The following is a 24,615-nucleotide window of genomic DNA, read 5'->3' on the forward strand; positions in this document are numbered from 1 at the left end:
GCTCCTGGCCGGCCAGCCCCCGGGGCCCGCAGCCACCGCGGATCCGGGCCCGCTCGGCCCCTCCCATGGTGAGCCCCCCGCCTTTTTTCCAGAGCCTTCCACGGCCCCGCCCCCGCCAGCCCCTCCCCCGGGCTCGGGTCTTTGTCCGCGGCCCCCTCTTCTGTGGGGTCTCAGGATGACCCGAAGGGTGGTCCCGGCTGGGGCCGGGTTCCCCCGTGGAACCCCCCCGGGTGGTACGCGCCGTGCTCTCCCCTTTGTTGCGCGTTTAGGCTGGGGTGGCGGGGGTGGGGTACGGGGGCGGGGAGGGCTCAAATTACTGCTGACTCCGCGTCCCGATTTAAACGCGGGGTGGGGGGCGGGCGGGCCGACGGCAGGCGTGCATGCTTGTTTTTCCAATTGGAAAGTTGGTCTCTCTCCGCGCAGGAAATCTGGAAATGGGGGAGGGGGCCGCGGCGAGGGGGGCCCGCGTGTTGCACTCGCGCGCCCAGGTGTTGCACCTGGGGGTGTTCGTTCCCGGGCCCGCGCGCGTCTGCACGGCGCCCGTGGCGTGTGCGTCCGGGATTTGCACGCTCGCCCAGATGTAGGATGCTCTTACAGAGTGCAACAAGCCCAAACGTAAACATCTGGCTTTGTCGGGACGTTAACTGCACACGCTTCCCCAGACCTAAAATAAGTGCATACTTTTTAAAAATCTTCAGGCGCACCTGGAATGTTAGTAAACCTGCACGTCTCGGCGTTTCACGCTTGCCCAGATGTGCGTTTTACCCTAGGCCGGCTCTCGAGTTCGCTTCTTTCATACCCTGCGCCGACGTTGTGCGTGGCATGGAGCTGTGGCAGCTCCACGCAGGCCTTAAAACAGGTTTTTTCGTATCTTAAACGTAGACAGGAAGACTCTGAACGTCTCTCAAAAGTTAAACATACCCCTCGGCTCCACTGTCTTACAGGGATGTGTTCAGCATCTGCATCTAGTTCAAAAGCGCTTCCCGGTCCTGAAACTGCACCCTAAGGCTTTCATTCTCCTACCAAGTACAAAATAGGCTTCCCTGTGCAGGAAACAGTTCACACGTCAAACGCACACATCTGCCCCGATATGAGATTTCCTTTAGGACCGCACTTAACTCGTCCTTAATTGTGGTCGTGCACTTGGACGTACCTACCCTGTTGTTGCAGGTAGACCTGAGTTTTTAGCTAGGAATTCTCGGTCTTTACGTTCTAGACCAGAACATGTTTTAAGCCTAACGTGGTCAGCTGGCCCTCACAGACAAAGCCGACTTCAAACACGTGCTCTCCCAGTTTACACCGACCGGATCCTGAAGTGCATTCATCTGGCCCTCCGAAGGCTCTTCAGCTGTGGGCTTTAAGCACATATCCTCCGATGTTCTCTGCCCCACCTGTGGCATCTCCAAACCCGGGACTTCAACCCCCGTCCTGCATCTCAGACCCAGCCCGGCCCTGAACACGCACCAACATGTTCTTATGCCAAGATTCTTCTCTTTGGTTTTCTTCCTGATCGCTACCGTTGCCCATATTCCAAAATCACCTGTCCAGGTGGAGGACGTGCTTGCTCAGGTTTTTTTGTTTGCTTTTTTAAGCTCCTGGAAAATCCGAGTTTTACTGTCTTTCTGGGACAGAAAACATCTGTGTGCTTTATAGGAAATGCAGAAAGTGCCCTCTACTATAAGATGAAAAAGAACAACGCCCGTTAGTAATTTTTTCTGCTGCCCAGAGGCATTTACTGGTGAGATTTGTAGGGGGTACTTGCTGCCAGCCTGTTCCAAAGCCTTTCCTTTGTTTGCTTTGAGATGTCTTTGGTTTAGGGGGAAAAAAAGGATATCTGGGAGAGTGCCCTGTGAAGAGTAGAACGTGTAGCTTTCCTTGGCTTTGTTGCTGGAACGTTCTCTGGGTGTTCTGCAACCACTCTCAAGATGTCGTGTCTGAAACCCCTCTTGATGTTATTACGCTCCCTCTTCCAAAAGTTTCTCTGCCTCCCTGGATGGTTCTGTTCTCTGTGCTTTGGTTTCCCTTCTCCACCCCCTGCCCCCCTCCCCCCCCCCCCCGGGGTCTGCAAGGGAGGGAAGGAGGGCCGGCGACCACCTCGGAAAGGTTGGCAGGATCTAGGGGAGAGAGTCCAGACTTTCTCTTGAGGGCCATGGGCGGCTTTGGAAGAGTTTTCAGCGTGGGTGGGTTGGAGCAAACCCATGTGCCAGGCAGCCAGCTGCAGTGTAGACTGGTGTGTGCATTGTGGGGGCTTCATGGAGGCCTGGACCCTCGGACCGCTGGCTTCTGAGTTGGGTCAGGACAGAGGGACCAAGAATTGATCGGGCCAGGAGGGTGAGTGGCATCTCCTGAAGGGGGAGGGATGGTATTCCGGGCCAAGGGCACAGCTGGAGCAGGGAGCAGACCAGTGTTGAGGTGACAAGTGGCCGGGGAGGAGGGGCTCGTAGTGGCAGGGAAAGGATATGTAGGTCAGCCACTTGGGGTCTTTGACTCCTGGGAGGAGTGGTTTGGACGTGGTCCCGGGAGTTTCTGAGCAGGGGGTTTGGGTCTGAACGCTGGGTTGCGTGTGGTGGCCAGGCTGCCCCTGCGGGTCCTTCAGCCTCGGCTTCCCCCCTCCCCTCTGCCGCAGCAAGGTGCTCGGGTGTTTGGGGCCCTGGGTCCCATCGGGCCCTCCTCGCCTGGGCTCGCCCTCGGGGGCCTGGCTGTGGGCGAGCACCGGCTCAGCAACAAGCTGCTGGCCTGGAGCGGCGTCCTCGAGTGGCAGGAGGTGAGCCGCGGGGTCCCCTCGCGAGCCCGGGGGTGGGGGTGGGGGGCTGGCCCTATGTGTCGGGCGGGCCCGTGCACCCAGGTTGTGCCCGGTGACCCCCCCACCCTGCCCCCAGAAGCGCAGACCCTACTCGGACTCCACGGCGAAGCTGAAGCGGGCCCTGCCCTGCCAGGCCTACGTGAACCAGGGCGAGAACCTGTGAGTGGCGGGCAGGGGGCAGGGGTAGGTGGGTGGCCGGGGCTCCCCTGACTCGCCATCCCCCCCCTCCCCCCACCGCAGGGAGACCGACCAGTGGCCGCAGAAGCTCATCATGCAGCTCATCCCGCAGCAGCTGCTGGTAAGACCCACCTCCGGCCTCCCCAGGCCCGTTTTCCTGGGGACCCCGCCCCTGGCGGTGACCCAGCTGTCCCCTGGCCGCCCACAGACCACCCTGGGCCCCCTGTTCCGCAACTCCCAGCTGGCGCAGTTCCACTTCACCAACAGAGACTGCGACTCCCTCAAGGGGCTGTGCCGCGTCATGGGCAATGGCTTCGTGAGTAGAGCGGGACCCTTGGGCGGGGGGCCAGGGGCCCAAGGCCTCCCTCCGAAGGAGTCTTGGTCCGTGTCTGAACACGCGGGTGTCAGGGAAGGCAGAGCACGGAGGACGCGGGCGGTGGCGCCAGGGATGCGAGTGAGCGGAGGGCCCCAGCTGGCCCTCCTGGGACCTAGGAGCCTGTTGGGGATGCGGCACGTGGCAAGGACCCAACTGAAGATGGCCATGGGGGTGCGGGGAGGGTGAGCCGGGCCAGGGGGATACTCCGTGCCGGGGCCGTTCCCTCCTCCGGCAAGCGGGGCTGGCGGCGGGACGCCTCAGGGCGGTTAGCGGGAGTGAACTTGTGTGGTGTTGGAGGAGGCGGCCTGCACGTGTGGTCGACACCTGGTCAGCGTGGGCTGGTGAGTGACTGTGACATGGGGCCGTCAGGGAGTGAGTCTGGTGTGGTCTCTGCAGCCCCTCCGGTCTGGGCCCAGCGTCTCATCCGGGCCCTGATCTCAGCGGTGAACACCCCCACCCCACAGGGGTCTGGTTGCCGAAGGGGACAGGTGCTCGCGGGGGGTGGGTGGCAAGAGAGGAGAGCGGATCCTCCGCTCGGGACACCACAGGACTCGGCTCTGGGGTCCCCTTTGGGACCAGGCGCCTCCTTCCGCCTACTGTGTGGGCGGGCCATGACCCCCAGTGTCCAGGTAGATTCCCGTTCCCTTGGGGCCCGGACAAACCAGGGCTCGTGATTGGCGCAGTCTCTTGCCCGATGGGCCGGCCCTGACCTCAGCGCCATTTGCTGAGGGCCTGCCGTCTGCCTGGCCGACTGGGCCCGAGGGCCACAGGGGAGAAGCGCGTCAGCACGTTCCCTGTGCTACCTGGCCGGTCACACTCCTGGTCCTACTGGTAGCTCTGGGAGGACGGGCCGCGCCTTGGTCCGGGAAGGCAGGGGACAGGTTCCCTGAGCAGGTGGCCCCTGGGTGACAGGACAAGTCAGGGGTATTCCCCGAGGTAGCCGCCTCTTTGTCCCGACAGCCCAGGTAGAGAGGCCTGTGACACTCCTTTCTGACGTCATGCCAAGGAGGCATTGGCGTCTCGCGTAAAGACGTTTATGTGGCAGCGACCACGGGACTGTCGTTAAGCCATCTTACAGATGGGAAAACTGAGGTCCAGAACATGAAGTGATTTGCACTGGGTCACGCACATAGGAGGGAGTAGAGCTGGGGCTGCGCCCAGTGCCTCCCTGGAGACGGCTCGGCCGAGGCAGGCCCTACTCTGGGGACAAAGCGGCATCGAGAGGGGGCGACACGGTGGAGGCGGGGGGGAGGTGCCACCCTTTCAGGATCCTCCTGCCTCAGCGGTGGGTCCCAGGCCCTCACCACAGATTGACCAGCTGAGACCCCCAAGTGCACATTCACATGCTCTTGCCTTGTGCTGTGGCCTCTCTCTCGTCACGGAAGGCCACAGGGCGACTTTGAGGACTTCTGTCCAGTGACGACCTGTCCCCGAGACAGGACAGTCTCTGGTTAGCTTGGAGGGGTCTCTGACTTCCTGCCCCCCCCCCCCCCAGGCGGGGTGCATGCTGTTTCCTCACATCTCCCCCTGCGAGGTGCGCGTGCTCATGCTCCTGTACTCGTCCAAGAAGAAGATCTTCATGGGCCTCATCCCCTACGACCAGAGCGGCTTTGTCAACGCCATCCGGCAGGTCATTACCACGCGCAAACAGGTGTGCTGGTGGAGCCCAGGCCAGCCCTGCCCCAGACTTGTCAGCACGGCTTGGGGGGGTGGGGGGGTGGAGGGCGGTTCTTCACAGGAGGGCCTCCTACACACAGCAGGGCTTGGAGGTGGGCGGCAGGCTTATGGGGAGGGCTGCTATGCGGCTGGAAGGCTCTGGAGGGTAACTGTCCTGGTTCACCCCTTGCCAGTTATTTATGAGTAGTGTTCCTGTTTGTGCAACAAATTGTAGGGTTGTCTGGGTCTTAGGGGCAGACCCTGTGAGCTTTGTACCCCAGGTTGAGCATCTGAGACTTGTTCTGGGACACTGGGGAACCATGGAAGGTCTGTGAGCAGCTGAGGGGCCGGGCCAGCTCTGGGGCTGTGGCCAGACTGCCTGGAGACGGGGGCCAAGGTCTTCAGGACAGCTCTGAGGTTCCCCAGAAGCATCCCTGGGGCACTCCCAGGCATCGGCCCCACTTGTCTGTTCCTGCAGGCGGTGGGTCCCGGTGGGGTCGCGGGCCCAGTTCAGATCGTCAACAACAAGTTCCTGGCGTGGAGCGGGGTCATGGAGTGGCAAGAGGTGAGTCCTGGGGGGACCTGGGCGACCTGAAGACCAGCATGTCTTCGCTGACTGGGGTGCCTCCCCCCTCCTGATGTCTCCCCTCTTCCTCTCCCCAAAAGCCCAGGCCTGAGCCCAACAGTCGGTCCAAGAGGTGGCTGCCGTCGCATGTCTACGTGAACCAAGGGGAGATCCTGTGAGTGCCGGGCTGGGGGCGGAGGCAGCGTCTTGCCAAGACCCAACTTCCTGACCCCCGTCCCCTTGCCCCGCAGGAGGACCGAGCAGTGGCCAAGGAAGCTGTACATGCAGCTCATCCCGCAGCAGCTGCTGGTGAGTGTGATGGGAGGCACTCGGCCTTTGTGACAGACAGCAGACCGTGGGGTGGCCGGGGCGCTTCCCCGAGAAGGGGGCACTGGAGTTGCCGGCTGGAGAACATCCTAGACGGAGGGGCAGCACGCGCCAGGGCCCTGTGGCCAGCTTGTCCGGCAAGTGAAGATAGGCGGGTGTGGACCCGGTGGAGGTCAGAAGCGGGGGCGAGGCTGGGCGGCGTGGCTGCGGACCGTTCTGGGCGCCCTGTCTCACGGCGCCGTCCGGCCTGCCCGCAGACCACACTGGTGCCGCTGTTCCGGAACTCGCGCCTGGTACAGTTTCACTTCACCAAGGACCTGGAGACGCTCAAGAGCCTGTGCCGGATCATGGACAACGGCTTCGTGAGTGCGGCCTGTGCGAGTGGGTGGGGGCGCGGCCGGCCGGAAAGGCCCCCCTGGGCAGACGGGGCCGGGTCCACTCTGTGTTTGAAAACTAGAAGGCGGATGACGGCCAGTGGCTGTTTCCCCAAAGCCAGCTGGGGAGAGAGTGGCGGCAGCCCTCATGGTGACAGCCGGTCGGCCTCGTGTCCAGACACCTGTCGGCTCCCGGTCCATGGGACTCCCTGGGTCTGTGCCGTCCCGGACACATTTTATAGATGGGGAAACTGAGGCTCAGAGTAGGACTCGCACCCGGTGTGGTACCGGCCTCCAGGGTCGACTCGGAGTCTCGCCAGAGTCTCGAGGGGCTGGAACCACTGAGTGCTGACCGGTGCTCCCAGGTCCCTCCTCCACGGGGACCGGGTTTTCTCATGGACAATCCGAGGCTCCGGAAGAGCCCTGCCAGGCAGCGAGGTTTGTCTGCTCCCAGCCCGAGCTCTCAAGGTGCCGGCTTATCCTCCAGCGGGTCTTGACCTCAGTTTGTCTGCGAGGGGAGGTGCGTTGTCTCGGTGCTTGTGAAAGCACAGCGTCGCCACGTTTTGTGGACGTTTGCAGTCACAGGCCGGCATGCGTCCCCAACTATCTGATTCCGTCACAGCAGCGCAAGTGTGTTTGGAGGGAGGGCTGTGTGTTTCTTATGTCACAAAAGTTTGAGAGCACAGCGCTCCCACGGGGGAAGCTGGAAAAGCCGCGCATGCACCTGGCCGGCCCTGCCCAGCGCTCCGCGCTCCCTCGGTGGGGCCGGGGCTCAGGTAGGAGCTCCCCCCTGGACACCTGCCGCCGCCGTCTCCCCGGGGTGGCGCACAGGAAGGCACAGCCCCTTGTGGTTTGAGGGGCCTTGGGAGTCCTTGAACTCAGCCTCAGCTTGCCCACCTATAAGCCGGGGGTGGTGACTGGAGAGCAAGGTCCAGGGAGGCAGAGCGGGAGCGCTTCTCCCGAGGTGGCTGTCCGTTCGGCCGCGTCCCTGGTTTGAGGGAACAGTGTCGTTGACCGTTCACTGGGGATTCGTGGTTGGCACTTGAGCTGCTCCAGGGCCTACGTGTGGGGGACTTAGTGCTGGGCTTCCTGGGGCCCGAGGGGGCCTCTGCGAGTCCCGGCCATGGCCACCTGGCGCCTCGGGGGCAGTCCACGTACTCGCAAGCCCACCATCGCCCTGCTTGTCGTGGGCGCCGTGGTCTCCTTGGAGCACGTCGCAGCCAAGTCCCGGTGCCTCTGTGCAGAGCCCGTCGGTTCCCAGGCCGTTGCAGGCTTGTGTGTCCTTGTCCCCAAGCAGTAGCGACACCAGGGCCGGGGGGACGGCGGTCAGGACGCAGTGTGCCGCGGCTCCAAGGGGCGCCGGCCCACGTGCTCATGCCCCGGTGGCCGTGGGGAGGCGCATCCGCACCGCGGCCAGACGGTGACCCCCGCCCCCGCCCGCCAGGCCGGCTGCGTGCACTTCTCCTACAAGGCGTCGTGCGAGGTGCGCGTGCTCATGCTCCTCTACTCCTCGGAGAAGAAGATCTTCATCGGCCTCATCCCCCACGACCAGAGCAACTTCGTCAACGGCATCCGGCGCGTCATCGCCAACCAGCAGCAGGTCCTGCAGCGGAACCTGGAGCAGGAGCAGCAGCAGCGGGGGGTGAGGCCGGGACCCCCACCCCCCCACCCCTCCCCCCACTTCCCAAGTCCCCGCCACTGACGCAGCCCCCCTGCCTTCTTCCCCCGCAGATGGGGGGGTAGTGGCCACCCCCAGGCTGGGCCCCTCCAGGAGTCACAGACGAGGCCCCCGCCAAAACCGGTGAGTGGCATCCGGCCCGAGTGCACGAGGGACCCTCTGAGGTATCTGGGGCTTGGGGAGCAGTCGTGTGACTCTGGTCTTGAGACCGGAGCCGAGAGGCATGTCGGGGAAGCTTCCGGTAGCCCCAGGCCTCCTGGGAAACTGCAACCCTCTCCCCCAGGAGGTGATGGAGCCCCGGGCGGGGAGAGGGCTTGCCCCTTTGAGCCAGGGCCCCTCCCTGAGGAGCTGGGAGGCCCCGTCCAGCCCCTCCCCTTCTGCTCCTGCCCCCAGGTCAGATGCTTCTGAGCAGGGGCCCCTGGGATGGCAGCCGCCCAGCAAGATGGGCTGGAGGACCGCGTCGTGAGCTGTCTCCAAGGACGGTCTCCACCCCTGTACGTTTCCCCAATAAAGTCTTTTAAAAGCCCATTGGCCACCGTGCTCCATGTCCAGAAGCCTTGGCCGGGGGTCCTCAGACTGGGTGCATTGGCTCCCAGAGAGCTGATGGCCCAGCCCGCCCCCTGCTGTGGGGGGTGGGAACGTGCATCCTTGTGATGGTGCGGGGGGGGGCCCACTGAGAGCACCATCACCTGAGCGAAGATGGACGGGCCGCATGTGGAGCCACTTATGCCTTCAGTGGCAGGTCGGTCCCCAGACTGCAGGCTCTGCCGTGCCTAGTGGTCCTCTCTTCGAGGCCAGTCGCATGCCTGGGTCCTGCTCCCCACTGCCGCTGGGGTTCTCTCTCCATCCCTTTGGGTTCGACAGGTCGTGCTTGGCCAGCAGCAAACCCAAGCTGGGGCCGGGGACCTGCCCCCTGTGACTGTGTTCCCAGCACCCCCTTTACTGCTGCAGGCCCTGCCCCAAGGTCAACTTCAGCTCGCAGTTTCTCACTCACCAAATCCAGCTCTTATCCTCAGGGTCACAACACACATGCTCCTGCACTGGTTCTGCAGCCCGGCAGCCACGCGCAAGGAAGACCCTACCCCGCCCCCCCGGGGGGGCCGTGTCCCTTGCGGGGGCTCCCCAGCCTCGGTCTGGAGCACCCACGGCCATGGGCTGAGAGGCCTCAGTTACTCCGGCGGGAGAGGCATCTGGCCAGACACGCTCAGCACAAATCCCACCCCTGTAACCACCCCGGGAGTCCCCCCCCCCCCCCGCTTGGGGACTAGCCAGGTGCCAGTCCTTGGCCAGGCAGACCGCCCTTCTTCCCAGCACAATGGTGCCCGAGCTTAAAGGAAAACCATTTATTGGGGGTTGGGGGGCAGGGGCAGCTCAGCCCTCTGAGAACTGGCGGTACAGCCGCTCGAGGGGAGGTTCCACATTCACCCGGAACGGGATTTCCAGGATGGCCGAGAAGCCTTCCGCCAGCGTCGGGGCCTCGAACTGCTTTCTGGTGGCAGGGGTGAGGAGGGGAGGTGAGACACAGCCTGGGCCCCTGGCGCCCACCCGCTTGGAGCCTCCCCGCGGCGGGCTCACCTGTAGCCAAACATGACGACGTCGGACACGGGGGCGTGAGAGGAGCCGGTCATCTCTCGGAACTGTGGGGGGTGGGGGTCAGGGGTCAGGCTGGGAGGCGGGGGCTGGGATGGAGGGGGGCGGGGGGCACGGGCCAGCTCACCCGGTTGTTGTGGCGCGCCTGCTCCAGCGTGGCGCCGAAGAGGAAGCAGCGGCAAGGGACCCCTGCGTCCCGGGCGCACTTAATGTACCTGTTGGGCCAGGAAGGGGCCGGGCTGGTGAGGGGCCCCAGGCCCGCCCTACAAAGGTCACCCGGGGGACCCTGGTACCTGGCCCGGGTGGGAGGGTCCGGGTTTGTGTTGTCGATCACGACCCGTTTCCTTTGCTTTAGAGCGGTCTCGCACGTGGTCACGCAGCGCTGCCATGAGCCCAGGGTGTCCTGGGGGACACGGCAGGTCAGGAGACCTGGGGGGGTGGGGGGGGGGGGCGGGGGCACGCAGGGACCCAGAAGAGGCACAGAGACCCAGACGGAAGTGGGGAGTGAGCACCAGGACAGGGGCGGGGAGGCCTTGCGAGGCGGCACGGAGACCTGGAGGGGAATCGGCAACCCAGTAAGGAGGGGAAAGCGAACGAGGGGCCGGGCAGCACGGCCCTCGGCCTGGGGCGTGGGTGTCTCACCCGGTTCACGTGGACGTAGCCAGCCGACACGAGATGCTCCTGCAGGAAGGTGGTCTTGCCAGCTGTGAAGCGGGGGACGGGATCAGGGGGCGCCCGAGGACCCAGAGAGGGGCTGGGGCTTCCGGATGTCAGGGGGTCAGGTGTCTCACCCCCAGGAAATCCCACGGCGACCACCACTTCAGGGCTGTGACTCAAGAGGGAGCTGGCCTCAGGGAGGTAGAGCGGCCCCGAGGGGGAGACGGTTCTCTGGGAGGGGTGGCCGTGATGAGTGTGACTCCCGCCTCCCCCCTCCCCCCTCCCCCCCCTCCCTCCCCGAGGGCCTCACCGGGTCAAAGGTGGGGAGCACAAAGCTGGCGACGGGCCACTTCAGGAAGAACTCCTCCGGTGTGGCGAAGGGCAAGCCAAGGTTGAGGGCAAACTGGGAGAGGAGGCGGGGGACACAGAGGTCAGACAAGGTGGGGACGCAGCTCCAGGCGGGCAGGGGACGGGGGGCCTCACCAGACGGTCCGCACAAGAGAAGTCTTTCTTCTTCCGCCCCGGGGCCCAGTTGGCTGGGCGTCCGGCTGCGTCTGGAACACAGGGGACACACCCCCGCGTCCACCAGCAGCCTTGGGGACACACGTTCCCCAGCCCTAGTGGATCCATCCGCACACCCTCCCCATCCCCAGGCCCTTACCTCCCACAAAGACACTGTCCCCTATGGAGATGGGCACGCCCTCGTTGGCCTGGGGAGGGACAGGTGACGGCAGTAAGGAGCCTGCTTCCACATCTCCCTGGAGATGCTTGGCTCAGTCGGTGCCCTGCTGGAGGCGCCACCCTCAGGCCACTTCTCACCCCCTTCACCGCCACCGCCCAGATCCTGGGCTGTTCCATCCTGGTTTGTGGGCTTCTGCCCTCACGGTCTGTTCCCCACATGGCCACCAGAGGGTGCCAGTTCCTGCTCATGTTGACTCCCCCACCCCTCCCAACCCTACCGGGCACCACCCCTTGCTCCCCTGCAGGGTAAAGGGGAAGCCCTTACCTGGGTCCTCAAGACATCACAGTCCCACACCTACCCGCCCTGACCTCATACCCCTCTCTCTCCCCCCTCAACCACTCAGGTCCAGCCACCCAGGCCTCTTCACTGTCCCTAAACACCCTAGTCACAGACCTGCCTCAGGACCTTTACACTTGCTGCTTCTCCCACCTAGACCACTCCTCCTAGATACCCTCATGGCTCCCCCCCACAACCAGCTTCAGGTCTAAAAGGCACCTCGAAGAGACCTTACCTGACCACCGCAGGTACACCCTGCCTCATCTTGCCTCGCTTCCTCCCACTATTTTACACACCAGCGTGTGCACGTACAGTCTGCACCCTCACTGGTATGTGGGTGCCCCAGCAGGCCTGTCTGGTACACGGATACCTTCAGCTCAGGAAGCTGTTGAACTTTAGAACAATTGCACACACAAAACAACCAACAAGCGACTGGTTTCCTCCTTGACTGCTCTGACTTTCTGAGTTCAAGAGCATTGCCCTCACCTACCAACAGAATGTGACACAGAAGGCGAGGACCTGGGGAGGGGAGGAGAGGAAGAGGAAGGAGGCAGGACGGCAAACCCCGGAGACCTGTGGAGGGGAGGCCGGGAAGAGGGAAGAGGGGAATGACCCCGACGCCGAGGCTCACCTGCTCCCGCAGATGGTCCCACATGCCGATCACCGGCTTCCGGTACAAGCCGGCGTGCGTGGCCACCAGCACCTGTGGGTGGGAGTCACTGAAGGCAGACACCCTCCTGGGCTCCTTCCCAGGATCCTCCAAGGATGCTACCCCAACCCTCACCAATCCAGAGAGCTCCCGGTGCCCCAGAACCGGCCACTTCTGATGAGTTTCTCAGCATAACCCCGCCCTCCACCTCCCCACTGGCACTTAAGGCTTCTCCCCAGGCCCCTGTCCCCTCCTCTCTGTGCCCCCAGCTCAGCATCTCTGTTCCCCTCTCTCTGGGTCCCCACCCCCCACCTCCACAACCCTCCGACTCCCTGGCAGCCATACCTGAAAGGGAAGGCCCAGCTTCTCCACCACAGCCTCCACCTTGGCCTTGAACTCCTCTGCTGGCAGCTTCCCGCGCCCGATGCCCATCTGGTTGGTGAAGATCACCAGCTGGGGAGCACACGGATGTCACCTGGTGCCCTCCTCGCCCGGGCCCCGGCCTGCCCTGTGGCCCGACCATCACGCACAAAGCACACGCACCTTGTAGCCTTCCTCATCCAGTTCCCGGAGCTTACGGGGAATCTCTAGGTACAAGATCCTAGGGCGGATGGGAAAGGGGAAAGGGGTAAGGTGACGGGGGACCCCCTGTGGGTGCCTCACTCACCCCCTTGTTCTGCCTCCTATCACCTCCAGTCACTGGGGCCAGTGGGAAAGACCTTCCCAGAGCGGGTGGTGATGAGGGTCCCATCCAGATCAAAGGCGGCCACCTGATGGTCAGCGAGAAAAGAGGAACAGCAACACTGTTACGCCTCCCATCCCCCCCCCTCGCAAGGCGGAGACTTACCACTCGCCCTTCACCCCTAGGGAAACTGAGTCACAGAGCCTCCACATTTTACGAGAGGGCAAAGCCACAGCAAGGATGTGTCCCTGACACCAGAGCGTAGAGCCTAAATCTTTACCCTACTGCCTCCCACTTCTTCTAAGCGCCTCAGTATTCCAGTCTTTAAAATGGGTTTCACGGGGCACCTGGGTGGTTCGGTCGGTTAAGCGCCGAACTTCAACTCAGGTCATGATCTCAGGGTTTGTGGATTCAAGCCCCACATCGGGTTCTCAGCGTAGAGCCCGCTTCAGATCCTCTGTCTGCCTCTCTCTGCCCCTCCCCTGCTCACTCTCACTCTCTGGCGCTCAAAAATAAGCATTAAAAATTTTGTTTTTGGGGGTTCGTATCCTGCCCACCCTCCTCCCCTGGCCTTCACGCCAGAAGTCTAATAACCCTGGAAATAAAAACAGGAGTGGGGTTGTTTGGGTACTAACTGCGTGTCAGGGGCTGTGCCTCGTGCTTTGCATGGATTCAGCATTTTACTGGGGAGACTAGTGGCGCTAAGGACACGTGAAGTAAGGACACGTGAGCTCGGGTCTCTGCTACAATGTGCTACACCTGCTACCATGATTGTGGCTCGTTGCTGAGGTTACTGCGGGTCAGGCCGGAGCTGACAAACATCCACGCCCCCAGCGCCTGACTGTCATCAGGTCCACTTCTCAGACAAAAAAAAAAAAAAAAAAAAGTGGAGGCCTAGAGAGGTTGAATGACCTGCCCAGGGGCACACAGCAAACTTAAGGCCAAGCCCCCGCCTGCCTGCGTGGCTCCTTCAGCTTGGCCCTCACCTTGCCCCGGGGCTTCACCCCAGGTGCTGTAAACACTAGCAGCTTCTCAAAATTCTCCCAGCCGGAGGATGACTTCCACATCCGCTTCTTCTTCGGTGGTTCAATGTCCCCTGAAGCGTCTGGAGCCACCGGAGGGGTGCCGGGTGGAGTGTCTTGCTGGGATTCAGACGTGCGGGCCTCTTCCCAGCGCAGGGTTAGCGGGTGGAGGCCGTTGACCAAATACAGTGTGTCCCCCACCCTCAGAGAGCCTTCTGCCCCCGGACTCAGCTCCTGGGTCCCAGCAGTTGAGGGGTTAATTCCCAGCTGCAAAGGGAGAGAGCCGAGCTGGCATTAACTGCATCCCCCACCAGGAACCTCCTCTAATTAAACGGGACTTCTTTTCCCCACCTGCCAGTCAGAACCATAAGCCCCGCCTCTTCGCTGTGTACCACCAATCAGGAATCGGGAAATGTTACAGGCGGCCAGCCTTATCCAATTTAAATGTGGATGGATTCCCCAACTGAAGAAGGTAATACGCCGAGGCTTCTCTATTGGCCACACCCCCTTCCCTCCAAACCAGATTTTTTCCAATGGGCCTGTTCCCGGCCGGGTTGCTATTCTTGCCCAACGCCACCCCCAGGCCTCACGGAGGAACTGGTACCTGTTTCACTGCCACGGTCTTAGTCCCAGGGTCTGCGACCAGCTCCACTGAGGGTTGAGAGGGTGGAGTCAGAATGTGCATCCTTGTGTGATCGTTTTCCTCATTACTGGAGAGCACGGCCAGCTTTAAGCCACAGGATGGGGGCCATAGCACCCATTCCGGAGGGGAAAGCAGTTTATTTCTAAATGGGATCGGCTCTCTCCTTTATATGCAGGAATCAGATAAAGGCCTTAGGACTGCCTGTGACGCGGGTTCTCGCCTAGGGACAGGGCGGGCATTGTTTCCGTAAAGAATTGGCTTCTCCCTGATGAGCCGTGTGCTTAGGTGCAGGTCCTGGGCTTCTTCCCCCGTTACCACCTAGGCCTGCGTAGTACTTCTCACCATAGGATCGGCTCTCTCCTTGTCAAGGGTCGTGACCTGACTCAAGCCTTCCCGGTGACCTGTAAGCATCCTCCTCTGACACCTCTATAGGGATTGGTTCTATCCTCTCCCCACTAAGGCGTCTGGCTAGTTCCAGGTCAGGCACAGCCTCTTTCTCTTCCTATACTCTCCAGAGGGCACCTATCAACTTCAGGACTAGCTACACCACGCAATTCCGCCTGGTGGCCAAACATCTCCCTTACTGGACCGGCCGTCCAGCTTTCCTGCACTGTGTTCCCGCTCCAGCAGCGGACCACACCCCCTGCAGCCCCGGCCCCGCCCACCTTGGTTTCTGGAGCACTTCCGGTCGGTAACCCGGGTCAAGGGTCCCCGGCCGAGGACCAGGGCTTGCCCGTCCGAGGGCAGGAAGATGGGGGGCGCACTCCCAGGGGGGCTCTCCAGCCACAGGCGGCCCTGGGGCTCCACCTCGGCCATCCCTAGCGCCGGCCTAAGGGGAAGTAGGTAAACAGGTTTGATTGACAGAACGCCCTCAAATTGCCACAGGAAGTCCCTCCTCCTCCCTCCCCGTCCACCAGGAATTTCCCTTCTTCCGCTGAAGGCTCCGGAAATCCCACCCTCTTGCCGGCCTCAGGCTCGCGCCGTTTCCCAGGCGACGACGCCCCGCTCAGTCCTGCTGCGAGCCCGGACCCCTACGTCCGAAGGCAAAAGCCAAGAACCTCGCGCGCGCCCTCAGCTCGGCCCACGCTCACCATGCCGGACCGGGGCTCACCTGCCACTTGCGACCAGGGAAGTCCAGCCCGAGGCGCTCTGTCCGCAACTCCACCGGCTTCTTTCTCTGTTTCTCGGCGGACGGAAATGACTCGTCCTACGAAAGGGGGCAGGGCCTTGGCTCCTCCCATTACAGGAGCCCCGCCCCTTTCCAGACCTGCCCCTTTGGTCCTCCGGTGCTCTGACCTTCATCTCTCCCGCAGCAATGGACGGCTCGGGCCAGTAGGGGGTGTGGGTCTTCTTTTCGCAGATTTTCTTTCCACGTTGAACTCTGTAACATTCATTCCCTTAGTTATAGCGGGAGAAACTTTTTTTCTATTTGATGATCATTGCCAGTCCAAGAAATCTCCGCCCCCGACAGCAGCCCTGACCCTCAATACTTCGATTTTCTCATCTGTAAAGTGGGGATAATCGTTTCCATTCATGGGGTTACTAGGAAGATTAAAAGAGTTAATACATGTTAATAACTTTATAAAATTGTTTGGCTGGTAGTTCGTCCTGTTTATGTCTCATCTGTTGCGCATTCCTCCGGTGGTGGTCTGATGGGAGATGAAATTACAGGTTTACTGGACCCCGCCTAGACTTGGGATCAGGTGCCAATTTCAGCTCTGTCAGGCGGAAAACCCCCGGCCTCAAGTGGAGGTTCCTGGTTTTGCTGGGGTCTATGTGGACTCAGAACACTGATTCCTTAAAGACTATTCACATTCCAACATTCATCTCCCTGAAGAGTGGGGATCTATGGTCACACAGGGCTGGAATCCCCACTCCCACCCTGTGAATCTCTCTTTTATCTGTAAAAACTCCCAGCTTTGCACTGAAAATCCATGAAATGCTGCTCACTCGGCTTCAGGAAATGTTTGTTGAATGAACACAACACACTTTGTACTCATTTGCCAGAGGTAAAATTCTTTAATCTCAGACCACCCCTCCCAACTCCCAATCCCCACCCCCGACTCTCTCCCCCACACAAGGGCCGGAGAGCGAGGGCCCCTGCCCCCCACCTTGGGCGGACGAAGGCCCTTTAAGGCACCTGTGGGGGTGGGGGGAGAGGGGCGGGAGCTGGTGCCGTCCGGGCTGCAAGGACGGACTTCGATTGGCAGGCTGTTGTGGGATGGAACCAATGAGAGGGTATCAGACGCAGGGACAGAATTGGGCCATCCCTGGGAGGGGGCAGAGGGACACTTGGTCGGGACTAGGTCAAAAACAACCCCAGTCCCAGTAGTGTAAAGAACGTAAATTTAAGGCCGCAGGCCAATGCTGGGCACAGGAGGAAGGTTTGGCCACGCCCTCAGGACGCTGGAGCCAATCAGGCGGGACAGCCCAGGGAGGGTGGGATGGCGGCTCCGGGAGATTGGTCAAGCCCTTTGGGTTCGAGCCAATCAAATGTAGGAGCTTCCCATCTCTAGGCCGAAATGGCTTGCTACTTCCCAATCCTGTGGCTTGGATTTTCGCTTTCGACCAATGCCGCGCGAGCAAAGCCCTTGTCGCTAGGCAAAAAAACAACAGTTGACCCATTTTTGGGCTTAAAACTGGCCGCCCCGATCAGGGAGCGAGGTAATCCCTTCATCGAAAGAATCTGTCGCAGGGCAGAGAAAGCGGCGACAGACCCAATCGAGAAACTAGATAGGTCCCGCTCCTCGGCGCGTGAGGGGATCGCGGGCTGGAAGGATGGCGGGGATTGGCAGGGAGGGGGCAATCCCGGGGCCCGGGCGACCCGTAAGGTCGGTCCCAGGTCTGACTCGGATTGGCCGGCCCAGGGGGCGGGGCAGGGGTGTAGTGTGGAGCGGAGCGGACGCTGGGCCGGGAAGCTCTTTGCTTGGGCCTCAGTATTTCCGCTTCAGCTTCTGGAAGTCGCTGGTGTTGAGCCGCGGCCGCGGCAGGTCCCCGAAGACCTGGGTGTCCTCGGCCTCCCGCAGCACCAGCGCGCGCATGCTCGCCGCGATGCGGTCCAGGTCCGGCGAGGAGGGCTGCGGAACGGGGGTGGGGTCAGCGCCCGCTGCGGCCCCGCCTCTTTGGCGCCACGCCCCATCCCAACGCTTCTCGCCTGTTAGGAAGGACCTCCCCACCCCCCCTCCCGGTCTTGCTCCATGTGGGATCCTTCCACCCAACTCAAACACCACCTCCTCCAAGAAGCCTTCCTGCCTCTCTCCTCCTCCCCTTCTTGGCCTGACTCCACGCGCAAGAACTACTTGTCCCATCGCCGTTCTAGTTCCTTATACAATGGAAGTGCTGCTTGTCTGCTGACCATCAAGGCTGTGTGCACCCAGAGAGTGTCATGTCTAAGGATTTGGGGTGGGCTTGGCATCGAGTCATGTAACAATCAGGCCTCCGCCACCGACACGCTGTCAACGGGCATTTCATCTCCCTAGGCTTCTCTCTCCCCTTTAAAACATAGGGATGATGACAGAGCCTGAGACCATCAGCCCAGTGACTGCTCAAGAGCCCTGAGCCATCACGTTGCTGGCGCTGTAAGGAAAGGACCCCTTTTCCTGTTGGCCTCCACCTGGGAGGGGCCCTGTCATCCTGTCCCCCAGCAACTAGTGCAATCTCCCGTATGGCCCGATCCCTCGAGCTGGGCCTGGCTTCCAGCAGAACAGGAGAGGCCACGGGCAGAAGCTGCACGAGAGCCCCTCCGGAGTCCAGCCCGGCACCCCCACCCTCAGGCCTCAAATGTCAGTTCACTGGGTTTCCACCACTGGCAACAAGGATGGATGCTGCCGGTGAGTCAACGAGGACTCTGAGAGGCACACGGGGAGGGGGCCCAAGGGACCCAGGGCCTCCTGCCTTGTGGCCTGTAACTCCTTTCCAAAAGGAAGCTGGGTTCCAATCCCAGCTCTGTCCCTCACAAGTTGAGGTCCCAAGGAAGTCACATACACTCCCCGTGTGTCAGGGAAGTTCCGGGATGGATGGTGAGGGTCCACCCAGGCCAGCCCAGGGATACCACGTGTACAACTGTGTGGGAGAAACAGAGGAAGTGGGGGAGAGGGAAATGCCAGGAGGAGCCAGAAATATGCAGGGTGGGGACAATAGGTGATCTGACCCCTCTGAGCCTCAGTTTCTCCTTCTGGAGGGGATACCAAAGTACTGGTACCTTGCCTGGAGCAGGTATTCTGTAAATAAAGCTATTCCTAGAAACCAGAAAAGACTTTCCCTACAAGGCACTGGGGTACATTATAAGGCTGCAATAGTTAAAAAAATTTTAGGGCTCTGGCCCCAAAACTTGCCTCATGAGGTGGAGGGGAGGATCAATCCTATGAAATGTGCCATCCATGCCTGAGGGCTTCCTGGAGGAAGTGACTCTGAGTCTTTCCCTCCACCCTCCTTCCCTTTTCCCCTCTGCCCCTCACCGGCCCATTCTCCTCATCCGACGATCGTGCTTCTGTCCTCTTCTCCTTGAAGGCCCAGACGGGCACGGACACGGGCAAGGACTTGGCATACTGCTGTGTGGGCAGGGCTGAGGCCGGGGGCACTGAGTAGGCTGGGGGGCCAGCAGGGGTCTCCTCGCTCAGACTGCCATCTGGGGGAGAGGGTGGACTTCAGCCTCTGTCCCTGCCTTCATCCCAGCAGCCCTGGGCATGGGGACAGCCTGGGACACTTACCATCTGTGCTCTCAGGGTCCGACTCACAGAACGGGGGCAGGTCCTGGAGTGTGGCATCCTCGTCCATCACAAAGAGCCCTGTGGATGGTGTTAGTGGCCCAGGCTCGAATCCTGAGATCACCACCATAGGGGCCAGGCCCTTGCGAGCCTCAGGGCTTCTGGAATTATTCCCTCTGCCTCAAACACCCTTGCCCCGGTTATCTTCCAGGTCATCAGCAGAAACAAATCCAGTTTCTATCTGTTACACCCTCGGGTGAAAACAACTGGCTGGATAAACATGAAATCTCTTAAGATCTGTTTGGGCTGAACTGGCTCAAAAAACAGACTGAGAAAAATAGGAGACGATTATGAGCCTGTTTGACAAATGGGGACCAGGAGGCACAGAGAAGTTATATCATTGCCCAAAGTTCCGTAGCTAATAATCGTGTCACCAGGATTTGAACCCAGGCCACCGGGCTCTAGAGTCTGTGCCCTTAACCCTATGCAGGCTGTCTCCAGCAACAATGAAGAAGCAAGGCTTAGTAGTAGCCTACTTGCTGAGCAGTAGTAAGTCCTACTTGCTGAGCCCCTCCACAAGCTCCTAATCACTCTTCAAAGCCCTAATGTTACAGGCCAGTCTCTTTGAAGTCCAACCTCCAAATTACCCCCAAAACACACAGCTGCATTTTCCCTTGGCCTCTCTAAGCTATTGACTGCATCCCTGACTCCTATCTTTGTTCTCACGAGCATGTGGCGCCCCAGATTTGGAAAGAACTGTGCTGCTCAAGCTCCCAGCTCAGGTCCCAACCCTATGGCCTCCACGGGGCACTGCCTCACATGGGGACCACCAACTTCTTGGCCAGGCCAGGAGTCCCTCAAGAAAAGGGCCTGGACTGGCTCTGTGTCTGTCTAGCACCTCCCACCACGGGGCTGGCGCCAGGTAACATGTAAGGAAACTGAGGCCCAGAGATGGGGACTGACCCGCTCAAGGTCTCCCGGCAAGTCAGCCAGGGCTCAGAGACAAGCAAGTCCCACCTCCCCAGGAAAACCTACCTTGGAGGCGACTTGCCGAGCCAAGAGCCACCCCAGCCCCTGCCCCTCTCACCTCCGTTATCGCTGACGCCCAGCCGCTCCCCCGAGGTCTCGGTCTCTGTCGGCTCGTCCTCATCTTCTTCGTCTTCCTCCCTGGCCAGGGTGGGCCGAGGTGGGCTCCGTGCGGGGCTGGGTGGCTGTGGTGCTGGTGGGGGCGCGGGGGGCCTGGCGGCAGCGGCGGCCCTGTGGGCCAGGGCGATGTCGTGGAGGCAGCGGCGGGCGGCCTCTGCCAGGGCCCCCCGGCCGTGGGCTGCATAGGCACAGGGACCCGGGCGGGGCGGTGGGGGCGGCGCGGCGGTCAGCAGCACCAGCTCCGTGCCTGTCCGGGCCCGGAAACGCTCAGCGGCCCCCACCACCGCCTCCCACAGCTCCTCGGGGCGCCCCGACGCCATCCACGCCCTGCAGGGCAGAGCAGGACAGAGAGCTGAGGCTCCGCTGATGGCTGATGGCGCGGCCTACACCCAGCCCTGTGTGTCCACCTGTCCCTAGAGGCCACGCCCATCCCTCCCAGCCACCCTGTCCCTGCTGAGCTCAGCTTCTTCCCCAAAGCCCGCTACTCCCCCAGATTTCCTCCCCACCCAGAGCTCCTGGTACCATCCTCAACCCTCCAGCCCCATCCCTCCTGCCCCACCCTGTCCCCACAGCCTTGGGCCCTCCTTTTGGCCCTGCCTTGTCCGACCTGGGAACCAACTGCCACACGTGACTAAGGAGTACTTGACATGTGGCGGGCCCAGAGCGAGAGGGGCCATGGGTATGAGATCCACACTGGATTTTTGAAGGCTCAGCACAAAAAAGTAGGGTGTCTAACATCTCACTGGCAGGTCTGCTGTTGATGACACGTTGAGATGATGGCGTGTTAGCCATAATGGCTAAACAAGACATATGCCGAAAGCGGACCTTGTTTTCTTTTTACGATTTTAATGTGGCTGATAGAAGATTTGAAACTATATGCTTGGCCTGCGTTCTTTTCCCACTGGACCACCACTGCAGCCTCTTCCTGAACCTCTCAGCCTCCAGTTAGGCCAGCACACGGCCCCCTGGGGGGTCCTTCCCCGCTGGAAGAGCCCCTGCCCCTCCCCAGCAGCCCCAGGACAAGGTCACGGCCCCTCAACCTGGCCCTGCGCTCAGCATCACAGCCTTCCAAGACTTCTGAGGCCTTCAGTCAAGGTGGTCCCCCTACACCTGGATGGCCTGCCTTCCAGTTACTAGTCAATATTTCTTTCACTCTAGTGTGGAAAGAGCTTTCCCTCACCCCTAGATCGGGTCAGTCCCCCCACTCTGGGCTCCTACAATGGCGGAGAGTCCCCCATTGTAGCACATAGCCCTCTGGGGAGCCTGCAGCCTTCATCTCTGAGCCACCAGCCTTGCCCTGCACGTGGCAGGCCTCGGAGAGCGGGGGGGGGGGGGGGCCGGGCAGAAAATGGTGTGCGAGACGCTCTCTGTGCCTAGATTTCCATCCGCAAAGTTTTGTACTTCCTGAGACTGTTCTGGCAATTCCTCTGGAAGTCTTCCCTGGCCCCCAGGATGGATCAGATGGCTTCTCTAGACCCACAGTGCCCTGGGCTACCTCCATTATAGCTCACTGTCACTTGAGCTTGTGACCCTTGTACCTCTGCTGCCTCCTCCATCAGACTGTGAGCTCCCCAAGCTCGAGGACGCAGGACAGGCCTCCCCTAAGCAGACAAGCTGCTGGCTGCATCCCCTTATGAGATGGAAAGAGCAAGTAGCTGGGGCGCCTGGCTGGCTGAACTGGAAGAGCATGTGACTCTTGATCCCGGGGGTCATAAGTTTGAGCCCCACACTGGGTGTAGAGTACTTAAATAAACTTAAAAAAAAAAGAAAAGAAAAGGCAAGGGGACTGGCTGTCTGCCATCGCAAACCTGCTGTGTGACCCTGGACCGCTTATTGGCCCTCTCTCTGCCTCATTTTCTTCTTCCTATAAACCACAGTGGGGGAGCCAGGGCTGCTGGGAAGCTGAGGGGCCTCTTCGGGGAGGTAGGGGGCACCCCATCACTGGAGGAATTCAAGCACATTTCTAGTCCAGCCTGCCAAGGTCTTCTGTAGCTGGATTTCAATTCGCAGGCCCTTTTCAACGCATAATCACTTAAGCCGTTGTTTGAAAAGCAGCGACTAAGTGTATGGAGTCTGCACCTGTCAATTCACCTCCTACCTGATCCACTAAGGTGGGAGCAGTTCCCTCACAAATGGGACAGCCCGGGCTCGTGGGCCACAAAGCCCTTGTCGGAAGCTACGTGCAGCGAGAACAGCCAGCACCATTCCAGACACGCCCCACGGCAAATTCACCCTGCACTTCCCATCCGCCAGGCAGGGGTTCAGGGGTGCAAGCGTGTCATCCCAGCCTCTCCCCCACCCCACGAGGGAGGGGGCTGTTATCAACCCGCTTCATGGTGGCAAACTGAGGGCCAGGGAGATTCAGGGCTTTGATTATTATAGAGTCAGAGGGCTGGATCCTGAGCCCGTGCTTCATCTCGGATGCCAGCCTACCTTCCTTGCCAGGGAAAGTTTAGGCTCTCCTAGTCCAGGTGGGGAAAGTGAGGCCCAGGGAGCCTAACGGTCTCACAGAGACTCCTGGGGTCACCCTTAGCTGGTGGAGGACACTAAGGCTCAGAGCAGGGAAATGACTGGTCCAAGGTCGCACAGCCTGGCAGTGCTAAGCCTGGGGCTCTCGTGTCCCCAGGACATCAGGATTAAACTCTTCGTCCTAGATCTTAGAGCAGTTCCAGGATTGGAAAGAGTGAAATGGGGGTGAGTGGGCGTGAGGGTCCCCCTTCACACTGTGAAGAGGAGGCCTGGGCAAAAATGAGAAGAGTAACTCACACCTCTCTGCCAAGGCCTGCGGGCTCTCTGAGGCTGGTTACCCAAAAGCAGGGTGGCCAAGACCAGAGGAGACTCCACCCTTTCAGCTGCTGGAGAGTCCTCTATCCTCTAAGGCGAGGAGAGATGGACGGAGGGTCCCCAACCCCCAAGACTGAAGAGTTTAAGATGGGGGAGAGGAGAGAAGACTTGTCCCTCACAGGAGGGGGAGGGGAGGGCTAAGGTAACTGGCCTCTTAGGATGAGATGAGATGAACTGAGGAAAAGAACTCTAGGTACAGGTGAGGAAAGAGGCAGAGTCCCCCAAGGAATGAGGGATGCTAGTGAAGCCCCCTTCCAGCCACCTGTCAAACTACGAGTGCCCCCCTGCCCGAAAGTGGGAGAAACTCGAGGATGCCCCCTCACCCCCCTACCCCGCGTAGCCGGGGAGAAGGTGAACGTCTGGGCTCTTTCTCGACCTCTCCGAGACCTTCCCACCTCGCCCGAGGGTCCAGGGAAGAGCCACTTCTCTAGGAAGAAAACAGGAAATCCCGCCCAGGTGGGGGCCAGGACCGGAAGTCCCGCCTTTGGACGGGTGAGGGGCGCCCCAAGTCCCCCCGGGCAACCCCCAGACCCTGTGGACATGGTCCACGACCAAGGCAAGGACCCTTGTGGGTCTGGAGACCGTATGAGAAGGCTGTCTAGGTTTTGCCTTTGGGTCAGACACGACGGTTCCCGCGGGCAACCCCTTTCCAGCGCTCAGCGTAGGGTCGCTGGGCGACCTCTGCCCTCTGATCTACGCAGGCCATACCCCTCCCACGAGTGGCTCGCCCTCCCAGCGCCCCTCTCCTCCGGACGGCCAAATCCTCCCCACACCGCGGTTCACAACGCCGCCTCCACTCACGTGCCCGAAGCCAGCATGGCCGGCTCGGCGCCGTCGCCGCCCTCAAAAGACATGGCGGCGCCTAACGTCACTTCCGCGTGGTTGGCCCTCCTCCACCATGCACACTCCGCCTCCCGTATCCGGGCCGCCCGAAACCAAAATGGCCACGGGGACATCACCGGGTCACAGCGGGGCAATGGCGACAGCACGGTGCCCACAAGAAAGATGGCGAAAGAAAGGCTTCAGCTTGCTCGGAAACAAACCAAACCATTTCGATTTGCCCCCAAGAAATACGGCCGTCGGCATATGCACACTCAAGGCGTCAGTAAACTAAGGCCAGCGACTTGATGCCCCTCACCCATTGTCAACCTCTTCCACAGAAGTAGAGAAAAGGCATGCCCGTTAATGACATGGCAGGCCAGCCTGGCATCACTTGCCCAAAATGTACATGGACTCTCCCTCCAACCTGTTCCCCCTTTAGCACCAAGGCTGGTAAAGATCCAATATGGTAGCCCTTTTTGCTTCGGTTTGCCAGGATTCAATATGGCTGCCTAGCCTGCTTTCTCTCGACGGTGACTCAGGAATTCGACTAGGACCGCTTCGTTCCCGCGAATAAGGACGGCTTCATCCCGTTAACCCAAGTCCCTCAGCACCTCTTCTGACGCACACCTTCTCTCACCTTCTTTTCTTTTATCCGTTTCTTTTCCAGGACCTCACTGTCGCGCCCCTCAGAGAGATGAAAGTGCCCCGCATTAACATGGCCGCAGCTGACCGGCTTTGCCAGTGCCCTCGAGCAAAATGGCATCTCTTTAGCTTCAATGCCAGTATACAATATGGAGAAAGAAGTAGGTGTTTCGGAGACGGCTTGAGAGAAGGGGTGGAGCCCTTGGATCCTCCCCCTTGTTTACTTCGCGGTCAGGAG

At 60.9% G+C, this 24,615-nt stretch overlaps 3 protein-coding genes across 7 annotated transcripts; 1 reads left to right on the forward strand and 2 right to left on the reverse strand.

Moving 5' to 3' along the window:
• Positions 1-5: 5 nt before the first annotated feature.
• PTOV1 (PTOV1 extended AT-hook containing adaptor protein) lies at positions 6-8,482 on the forward strand (the record flags this gene model as incomplete). The annotated part of the gene is made up of 13 exons (XM_040457943.1): positions 6-68; positions 2,627-2,764; positions 2,880-2,962; positions 3,044-3,101; positions 3,189-3,296; positions 4,852-5,007; positions 5,491-5,577; positions 5,679-5,752; positions 5,829-5,886; positions 6,162-6,266; positions 7,723-7,920; positions 8,010-8,079; positions 8,350-8,482. Coding segments are annotated over 12 exons (1,140 nt in total), but the record flags the coding sequence as incomplete, so codon positions are not given.
• Positions 8,483-9,284: 802 nt separating this feature from the next.
• PNKP (polynucleotide kinase 3'-phosphatase) lies at positions 9,285-15,612 on the reverse strand. 4 transcript variants are annotated; one of them, XM_040457817.1, is made up of 17 exons: positions 15,329-15,612; positions 14,802-15,046; positions 14,179-14,225; positions 13,539-13,841; positions 12,561-12,640; positions 12,414-12,471; positions 12,216-12,323; positions 11,853-11,924; positions 10,865-10,913; positions 10,687-10,757; positions 10,514-10,606; positions 10,338-10,434; positions 10,189-10,250; positions 9,840-9,949; positions 9,674-9,761; positions 9,532-9,593; positions 9,285-9,445 (listed from the first exon to the last, which is right to left on the reverse strand). In XM_040457817.1, the coding sequence occupies exons 1-17, from the start codon at positions 15,517-15,519 to the stop codon at positions 9,328-9,330; spliced, it is 1,854 nt and encodes a 617-aa protein (XP_040313751.1). In that variant the 5' UTR covers positions 15,520-15,612; the 3' UTR covers positions 9,285-9,327. The 4 variants fall into 4 exon arrangements, with proteins under 4 accessions (XP_040313751.1, XP_040313752.1, XP_040313754.1 ...); XM_040457818.1 differs by having other exon boundaries at positions 14,883-15,046; positions 15,329-15,609; XM_040457820.1 differs by lacking the exon at positions 15,329-15,612 and having other exon boundaries at positions 14,179-14,284; positions 14,883-14,988.
• Positions 15,613-16,570: 958 nt separating this feature from the next.
• On the reverse strand, positions 16,571-24,504 carry AKT1S1 (AKT1 substrate 1). 2 transcript variants are annotated; one of them, XM_040457836.1, is made up of 5 exons: positions 24,373-24,504; positions 20,011-20,396; positions 18,927-19,004; positions 18,675-18,844; positions 16,571-17,294 (listed from the first exon to the last, which is right to left on the reverse strand). In XM_040457836.1, the coding sequence occupies exons 2-5, from the start codon at positions 20,387-20,389 to the stop codon at positions 17,151-17,153; spliced, it is 771 nt and encodes a 256-aa protein (XP_040313770.1). In that variant the 5' UTR covers positions 20,390-20,396; positions 24,373-24,504; the 3' UTR covers positions 16,571-17,150. The 2 variants fall into 2 exon arrangements, with proteins under 2 accessions (XP_040313770.1, XP_040313769.1); XM_040457835.1 differs by lacking the exon at positions 24,373-24,504 and adding an exon at positions 23,715-24,352.
• Between the last annotated feature and the right edge of the window lie 111 nt (positions 24,505-24,615).

Source organism: Herpailurus yagouaroundi, unplaced genomic scaffold, assembly GCF_014898765.1.
Source record: "Herpailurus yagouaroundi ecotype Mexico unplaced genomic scaffold, PumYag 220, whole genome shotgun sequence".
NCBI classification, from domain to species: domain Eukaryota; kingdom Metazoa; phylum Chordata; class Mammalia; order Carnivora; family Felidae; genus Herpailurus; species Herpailurus yagouaroundi.

Excerpts from the sequence above, each read along its gene's own strand:
- PNKP (XM_040457817.1), bottom strand. The coding sequence starts at position 15,519 with ATGAAGGTCAGAGCACCGGAGGACCAAAGGGGCAGGTCTGGAAAGGGG. Across the intron at positions 10,435-10,513 it reads TGCTCCCCACCTTTGACCCG|AGAACCGTCTCCCCCTCGGG; the intron begins GTGAGGCCCTCG and ends CACCCCTCCCAG. Across the intron at positions 9,594-9,673 it reads AGGCGCGCCACAACAACCGG|TTCCGAGAGATGACCGGCTC; the intron begins GTGAGCTGGCCC and ends CACCCCCCACAG.
- AKT1S1 (XM_040457835.1), bottom strand. The coding sequence starts at position 23,869 with ATGTCCCCGTGGCCATTTTGGTTTCGGGCGGCCCGGATACGGGAGGCG. Across the intron at positions 20,397-23,714 it reads GCCATGCTGGCTTCGGGCAC|GGCGTGGATGGCGTCGGGGC; the intron begins GTGAGTGGAGGC and ends TCTGCCCTGCAG. Across the intron at positions 17,295-18,674 it reads CGGATGAGGAGAATGGGCCG|CCCTCCTCGCCGGACCTGGA; the intron begins GTGAGGGGCAGA and ends CCCGTTCCGCAG.